The 8,557-nt window shown below is 41.0% G+C and overlaps 2 protein-coding genes across 2 annotated transcripts; one reads left to right on the top strand and one right to left on the bottom strand.

Annotated features, from left to right (window-relative positions):
- The first annotated feature begins 2,702 nt into the window (after positions 1 to 2,702).
- Positions 2,703 to 4,633, top strand: LOC125202518 (proteasome subunit alpha type-4). The gene is made up of 2 exons (XM_048100923.1): positions 2,703 to 2,853; positions 3,745 to 4,633. Exon 2 carries the CDS (start codon positions 3,753 to 3,755, stop codon positions 4,500 to 4,502), a length of 750 nt encoding a protein of 249 aa, XP_047956880.1. The 5' UTR covers positions 2,703 to 2,853; positions 3,745 to 3,752; the 3' UTR covers positions 4,503 to 4,633.
- A 1,661-nt stretch (positions 4,634 to 6,294) lies between these two features.
- Positions 6,295 to 8,533, bottom strand: LOC125217533 (haloacid dehalogenase-like hydrolase domain-containing protein 3). The gene is made up of 4 exons (XM_048119057.1): positions 8,300 to 8,533; positions 7,120 to 7,440; positions 6,819 to 7,025; positions 6,295 to 6,726 (listed from the first exon to the last, which is right to left on the bottom strand). Exons 2-4 carry the CDS (start codon positions 7,375 to 7,377, stop codon positions 6,433 to 6,435), a joined length of 759 nt encoding a protein of 252 aa, XP_047975014.1. The 5' UTR covers positions 7,378 to 7,440; positions 8,300 to 8,533; the 3' UTR covers positions 6,295 to 6,432.
- Between the last annotated feature and the right edge of the window lie 24 nt (positions 8,534 to 8,557).

Raw genomic sequence — 8,557 nt, 5'->3', positions numbered from 1 at the left:
GAAACGTGAGATCTGCTATAATTTGATTAAAATTCATTATTTGTTTTTAACATTTTGCATAAACATGGTGCTTCAAGGAACATGTCAATCGAACCCATCATATCAATTGGTGCTGCTCATTTCTTGTACACCAAAAGCTGAAAATGATATCATTAGAGTATTCACTATAGGAGAACACTTTTTGGTGGACACTTTTTTTTTGTCCATAGCCACTTTTTATTTGTCTACGGCCACAAAAAAAAGTTTCCACAACAATAGTGTGCACTTTTGTTAGCCACATTTCACTTTATTTTTGTATATTTTAATTCAATTAGACTTAAAATTCTGGACTAAAAATAATTAGAAAACGAGATAATAATAAAATTAAAAAGTGCGATGAGACCAAATATTTGTTGTATTAATGGATACCGGAAAATTATACAACGAACATTTTATAAAAAAAAACATATAAAAACAAATAAAAACACCGCCACCATCTACTCGGTGGCGGAGTCGGAATCCTTTGCCTCTTCTTCGTCGCCCACTCCCCAGAGCCTTCACGTCGGCTTCGTTGCGGCCACTCTCAGCGTTGAGAAGGTTGTTGCCGTAGATGCCCGCGAACTTCCTGGTGGGTGTCAGAATCCTCCCAAACTTTTTCCGGATCTGTTCCGTGTCACGCGGTTTGGCGCTTCTCGTCTTGAACTCATTGTAGGTCAACAAAACGCGCTTCCAAAAGCCCATCTCCTGATCGGTGCCAACACAGGGGTCTGATGTGACGGCATCCCATGCCCTCGCCACAGCAATCGACTCGTCTTTGGTGTAGTGCCCGCCCCGACTTGTTACCGCCGCTGCCGTTGCCATCCCCGTCGCCGTCGCCGCCGGCCCTCCCCCCACCGCCGTCGCCGCCGCCCCTCCCACCACCGCCGCCGCCCTTCCCACCACCACCATTGCCGTCGCCTCTCCCACCACCGCCGTCGCCGAAACATCTCGGCGGCGGGGTCTCTGGTAGGCCCGGACTCATCAGCCCCATCATCTGCTCCAGTGTGAACCTATCGAAATCAGACAAAGGAGTCTGGAAAGAGTGAGAAGGGGTATCCGGACGCGGATGGTTGGGCGAGTCCATAGTGGGTCGATAATCTCCGAATGCCGAACGACCCAAATTCCTCTAATGAGATGACTGACCCCGATATTGGGTTTGTTGCCACGGCGGGGACGTCGGTGACCACGACTGGAATGGAGGGGGACTGGGACTCGATCCCCGGGGGGTGGGACTCGATACCCACAGCTGAGATGGCTGGGAAGAAGGGTAGTATCCGTATCCCGATTCTTCCGTGCCGGGTGAATCTTCGTCTCTCCCGTGCATTTGGTATAAAATTCTGTAGAGTGAAATTGAAGGTGGAGTGAAAATGGGTGTGGAGTGAAAAACAAATTGGTGGGGTATGTAAATAAGCCAAAAAAATAATTACAAATTCGAAATTAAAAAAAAAATTAAAAGAAAAATGGCGACCGCCGCCGCGCAATAGATAGGCGCGGCAGCCGCCGCGCTTCTCTCTCCTCCGGCTCGTCCGCGCCGCCTTCGGGGCGAATGCCCTTCCGCCCCAACAAATTCGTCTGCCTCCGGGGCGGACGCGTCCTCCACAATAGCCCGCCGCGGCTAAGCCGCGACCGGGGCGGCCGGCGCGCCGCCCCTATAGTGGATGCTCTTATGATGGGGTCAACCACATTTATTTCTTCCAAATATAAATGTGGACAACCGAACAAGCTCTCATAGTAGTATATTGGAAAGATTGCATCCATGAATGTCAATAAGTGCTTTAGAAGAATGTTAGTATTAGCCATCCCCATCCGTGCTCTTAGCTAAGAGCACGGAAGTGGGCCCGGACCCACTTTTACTCCTTGTCCTTAGCTAAGAGCACAATACCCACATCCGTGCTCTTAGCTAAGGACAATATCAAAGGTCCTACCATTCTATTATTCAATTTAAATACTCCAATTATTAAAAACATTTCTACATTATAAAAATACATTCAAAAATAAAAATTACATAATTAAAATCCTAAAAAATAAAAATTACATAATTAAAATCTTTAAAAATAAAAATACATAATTAAAATCCTAAAAAATAAAAAAATACATAATTAAAATCTTACAAAGATGGGAATATGAGAAAAAAGATGAGAGAATGTAGATGATAAAAAAAAGATGAGAGAATGTGATTTTTTTTGTGTTGAAGTGGAGGTATTTATAGATGAAAATGTGAATTTTGGGGAAAAAAATTGAAAAATAAATTAAAAGTGGGTAGAAAACGAATATAATTTTTTGGGAAGTGGAAAAATATTTTTTTTTATTTAAAAACATTTTTTTAAATAAATTTTGAATTTTAAAAAAATAAAAATAAAAAATCGAATTAGCCGTTGGCCAATCAGACGTTGCCACGTATGAGTGCTCAGCGGCACGGACGTGCTCTTAGCTAAGAGCATGTCCGTGCCGCTGGCACGGACGGACGAGCTGCAGCGGCGGACGGACGACGGGTGCTCAGCGGCACGGACGGACGGACGGTGCTAAGAGCACCGCTGCGGATGCTCTTTGGTGATTTTGAATCTTTTATTACTAATGCATTGGCAACATGATTTTATAGAACAAATAATTGAACCAAAACAATAAATAGAGAAAGAATAAGGAGATAAAGTGAAGTAGTAATAAAAAATTTGGGGTCAAATTGAATATAACAAAAAATGTTGATTTTGAAGAACTGAAAGCTTGGGAAAAAAGGCAGCTCCCGTCAAAATATATAGTTCTGCTGCTCTGGTGAAGCCTCTGATTCCGATTATAATCCACATTTTATCGCGGCCAGATTCCAGATCTTCATATCAGGTTCTTCCCCGTGTTTTCTCTCTCTGGTTATTTAATTTTGTCTTAATTTTTTAGGTTTTTTATGCTTTTTCGTTGAATTCTTCTAAGTTATCTGTTGATCCTGTATTACTGCTATATTTCTTCGTTTGAGTTCGAGAAGAGACGCGCTAATCCAGATTTTGTTGATTATTTTCTGTTTTTACTTGGTTTTGTTTTTTTCTGGAATTAGGGCAGATAAAAAACCATATGATGCATAAATTTTCAGTGAGAGGAAGTTATGAATGCATAAGCTGAGATATGAATTTACAGCATAGTTCGTTCCGCTGTATTGTTGCTTTTACATATTTTTGTTGCATATGATGTATCAAGCCATTAATTTTTCATAGTGCTTAAAGAAGAAGTGAAATTGAAGCTGGTTATTCTGTAAAGTAAGTAATGAAGCCATTAATTGTTAATAGGAGTAGTTTTTAGAGGTGAAATTGAAGCTGGATTTTCTGTAAAATAAGTAATAAAACCATTATTTTTTCATAGTATTTAGAGAAGCTGTGAAATTGGAGCTAGATTTTCTGTAAAATAAGGAGTAGTAAAAACATCAGACATCGCTTCATCGCTTCAGTGCTCAGAGCAATGATTCCTTGCTTTCTGTTGGCTGATAGTCAGCTGTTGAGCAATGAAATGATCGTATTGTTGGAAGTGTTTCTGAAATGATTGTATCATTGTTTATATTAGTCTTGAAGTTTGTGACTTGCATTTGTCTATGGTTTTGGAACTGTCTTTATATATTGTTCATTGTTGTATCTCCAATTTATTCCCTTCCAGTTTGGCTATAAGTTATTGTGGTTCGGCTCATTTAGTATGTCATCTTCAAATCAAATGGATCATATTGGTAACTGTTAGAGCGTCTTTGTGTAGATTGAAACATGTCTCGGAGGTATGACAGCCGTACAACAATCTTCTCGCCAGAAGGCCGTCTTTACCAGGTCGAGTATGCAATGGAGGCGATTGGCAATGCAGGGAGCGCCATCGGCATACTGTCTAAAGATGGGGTTATATTGGTCGGTGAAAAGAAGGTGACTTCCAAGCTTCTGCAGACCTCTGCATCCACTGAGAAAATGTACAAGATTGACGATCATGTTGCTTGTGCCGTTGCTGGGATCATGTCCGACGCCAACATCCTCATCAACACAGCCAGAGTCCAAGCTCAGCGATACACTTTCGCCTACCAAGAGCCAATGCCAGTCGAACAGCTGGTCCAGTCCCTGTGCGACACCAAGCAAGGCTACACTCAATTTGGTGGGCTCCGCCCGTTTGGGGTTTCCTTCCTCTTCGCAGGCTGGGACAAGAACTACGGTTTCCAGCTCTACATGAGTGATCCGAGTGGAAATTACAGCGGATGGAAGGCTGCAGCTATCGGGGCAAACAACCAGGCTGCTCAGTCGATGCTCAAGCAAGACTACAAGGATGAAATCACGAGGGAGGAGGCGATTCAGCTTGCTATCAAGGTGCTTAGTAAGACAATGGACAGCACAAGTCTCACTTCAGAGAAGCTTGAATTGGCTGAGGTCTTCCTCTCTAATGGAAACGTCAAGTACCAGGTTTGCTCACCCGAGGCCCTAAATCAGCTGTTGATCAAGTCCGGAGTTACTCAACCTGCCGCAGACGCTTCTTAAGCTTGTATTTTGTTTGAACCGTAGTGTTTGAACCTGTTTTTCTACTTGTTTAAGAATCTGCCATTGATGAATGTCCTATGTCGAATTCTATTTAAGATGCAGTTTATTTGAACTACTTTTTCTGGTTACTAGCCTTTTGTTTGATACTTTCCTTCATGAGCACCATCGAGTATACAGTAGCGTTCTTGGTCTTTAAAATCATGAACTATTGTTGAAATTTGGTACTTTTGCTGATTTTAAAACCGTCGCGAATACTATAACTTAGGTCTTGTAACAAATTTCCCACAATTTCGAACTCCGGGTGAAATTTGTAAGAAAATTTTAAACTCCTGAATGCATGACACAACTGCGTTTACACACAATAAAAACGTTGTTGTTTAATACTCCATTTGTCCCATTAAAAATTAAACGTTTTTCTTTTGGGATTGTTCCATTTGAAATGAAAAGTTTTCCAAAATGGATATAACTCTATCTCTGCTTTTTCATCTCTCTTGCTTTACTCTCTCTTCATTAACTCACAAAACAACACATAAAATTTCGTGCCGATTCTCAAATATTGCATATTTAATGTGATACGAACTTACGTGGCGGACCCACAACGAGGGCCATGACGAGGCGGCTTCGAGAAGGACTTGCCACGTTCATTCAAAAAGCCACGCGGGAGGGGCCTATGAAGACGGAGGAGCCGCCGGTGAAGATCGTGCTGAAAAATGAAGGCCAACCGGGGAAGGAGGAAGCCGTAACTCAAAATTTGCACATGCAGCTGGATTCATTAAGTCAACTGCCTATTGAGATAGCGTCCAAATGCTCTGAAAGTGGCACCAATGTCTTCCCCCTCGAAAGAGCTTCGCGTGGGTACCTTGCACGCCTCGATCGGGGTCCGGTGGAGAGAGTTATGGACGATTTACTAAAGCCGCGCAGAGAAAGGCGGGGAGCTCCAGAAGGAACACCCGGACGGGTTTTTTGCACCCTGAAAATCACCCGACCGAGTGAAATGGCGAATGGCAAGGAGGAGTCCAGAAAGAACACCCGGGCGGGTTTTTTGCAGCCCGAAATTCACCCGACCGGGTGAATTGTCCGATACTTAGATTTTGTGGGCCAAATTTGCTATTTTTGGACCCTTAGTATAAATACCTTTTGATGTCATTTCTTTTCCTAGATTGTGATTGAATTAAAGCTATCTCCCTAGTGAGTTTTTCCCCTTTGAGGAATGTATCCAATTCCTTCCTTGAATGTTGCTTGTATCAATTCCATAGATTGATTCAAGTAGAGGTATGCATCAATGAGGCGTATCCATTGAGTAGTGGAGCCAAAGGTGATAGAGCTAATGAAAGTTGCCTAGGGTTGTTTCCATTGTTTTGGTCAAGGTCCTATGATTGTAGGTCTTTTATCTCATCATTATACACATGCTTTCCATCTCTAATCTACCATCCATTCTTGTTTAGATTCAACTTTTGTGGTTGGGTCTACCTTATCCATTGTTTTATTGATAAATTGAAAATTAATCTCACAAAAATAGTTAGATCAAGCATAATCAATGGGTAAATCCTTGGGAAATGGATCATAAAATACGTGAATCCTTATCATAATGGGATGGAGGAAGTATTAATTAGTTAGATACAAGGCCTAAATTTAATAATTTATGAGATGAGTGACTTAAGTTTTAACTTAGTAAAAAGCACCAAATTTCGGTCTAAGTTTGTGATTTTGGGACCATTATCGCTATATATTACTGAATCACACTGGCTTTTTCTTTAGATGCAAACTTTGTAATGAATCATGAAAAGAGTACTGTAGAAAAGAGAAGACAATGTCATAAATTCATTTGTCAAAAACAATGTTCATTTCAAGGGCTGTTGCTACAACATGGATTTAGAATAATTAAGAGAAAAAATGTGTTTGGTTGATAGTTTATTCGAACATGTTACAATCAGCTCTGTCGCTCAGAAGATAGCCATTCTTGAGCAGCAATCAAGTCGGGTAGCACGATAGCACCGGATTCCCTCCAACTCCGAGCATCTGGGGTTTGAAACCGGTCCAACAGTAGACCGTGCATACCCACACTCTTTGCCGGGACATAGTCCTTGCGCATGCTGTCCCCGATATGAAGAGCCTCTCCCGGTGCAATGTTGCCTGCCCTCTCCAAGGCTATCTCGTACAGCCTTGGGTCGGGCTTCTCCACACCTTCGAGACCAGAGAATACGCCAAAGTCCCACTCCGATCCCTGGAAAATGTTCGAGATTTTGCATCAGACGCCACGGAATTTATGTTTTATGCAATGAATCTTCTATATCTATATCATGCTTTTGGATTTACCTTGTGCAAACCCAATGCTGGAAGGATTACATCTTGATACCTATACTCGGCATTGCTCACGATTCCTACAATAATGCCTTTCCCACGAAGCCATCTCAGGAATGGCTGTGAATCCGGGAAGATAGTATATGGCGCAGATGAACCAAAGGTGGCGTATACGCGTCTGAAAACCTTCTCAAACGTTTCTTCATCATAATCATATCCAGCCTGTAGCATGAGCAACATAAGATAAACAAGCCATATAAAAACTGAAAGTCGAACTTACGACTTTATCAACATCGTTATCGATTGATTCTCTCACCCTGAGAAAAGAATCCCGCACACACGTCTTCCACCAAACGATGTTGGGTATCTTCTCTGCAAATCCAAAGCATGGATGCTTCGTCGCCATCTCTGTATAAGCCTGCTTAAAACCCTCATGTACCCGTTTATAGTCCGGACACGGGAGTCCTATTGATTTTGCTGCCATACAGTAGTAGTCACCAAGCTCCCCTTTGTATGCAATTAGCGTGCCGGTAACATCAACAGTTACTAAACGCAACTTTGATAGGATAGACATTTCGAAGAAATCAGAGCAGAGCGATGAAGATCTCGATTACTTACACACAGAAAGGTGAAGACCCTGCATCAAGTACCAGTTAAAATGGTTAGAAATGCTTCTTCTACCATGTCATTTACACACGAAAAATAGATCGATGAATCTCACCGGATACAAATTTATACAGTAAAAAATTAGGAAACACTAGAAGATAAAACCACAGATACAAAACATTATTATGCACTTTCTATTCAGTATCTCAGAAGTGAATCATAAGACCCCACTCATTACTTCAATGCAATACCAAATTTTTCAACAGAGCCTCAAATCATAAGAGTCCAGTATGAAAGGGGAGAGCTTGATAAATTTTTTTGAAAATCAACTACAAATTTATAATCAGTACAACTCTGTAAAGCTTAAATACTGTATGATGAAACATGACAAAAAGTGAAGAATGAAATCATCCATGAAAATATCTGTAAACAAGTGAAGAATGAAAATATCCATGAAAATCATCCATAAAAAGTGAAGATGAAAATATCCATCAAACCAAGAATCAAATGCAGCCTTTGAGCGCACGATGAACCACATAAGCATGAAATATAAAAATGAAAAAATCCACTTGAGATTCATCATCTGATGAGATGCAATTTTCAGCTAATTAAAGAGATTATTCATACATTTTGCAAGCAGGCTGAAATCGAGTCCAGTTAGGTCAAATTTCTGCTCCAATCATATGCAACATTTCGAAGAAGGAACACACATTTATAAACTGACCAAGTGATTAAACTCACTAATTAGGAAAAATCACACTAATTAGGCAAAATCAAGGTCGATTAGCCATCAAATCTCAACCTCGATCTTCACGCATGTAAAACACAGAAACACTTCATCAAGCGGAAAAACATCGCCGAAAATGGGGGAAAAAACTAGAGAGCATTACCCGAAGCTCGGAGCGATGGCAAATTGAGCAACTCAGTTTGAATCTGCTTCGATTTCGTAAGGAGAGAGTTGATGAACTCAGAGAATCTAGCTCAACAATTATGGTTGTAGCTTGGCTTCATCGCCATATTAATACGGTCTTCCGCTTTTGAATGCACATAGCTTTTCAAACTGCGTGCTGTTGTTAATTTTGTTAAATATAGTTAAATAAAAGTCGATTAGGAATTCAATCAATTTAGGAATTTAGGCGTTAGAAACT

The sequence above is a fragment of the Salvia hispanica genome, chromosome 1, assembly GCF_023119035.1.
Source record: "Salvia hispanica cultivar TCC Black 2014 chromosome 1, UniMelb_Shisp_WGS_1.0, whole genome shotgun sequence".
In the NCBI taxonomy this organism is placed as follows: Eukaryota; Viridiplantae; Streptophyta; class Magnoliopsida; order Lamiales; family Lamiaceae; genus Salvia; species Salvia hispanica.
The sequence above is the reverse complement of the archived record's forward strand: the minus strand, read 5'-3'. Positions and strand labels throughout refer to the sequence as shown.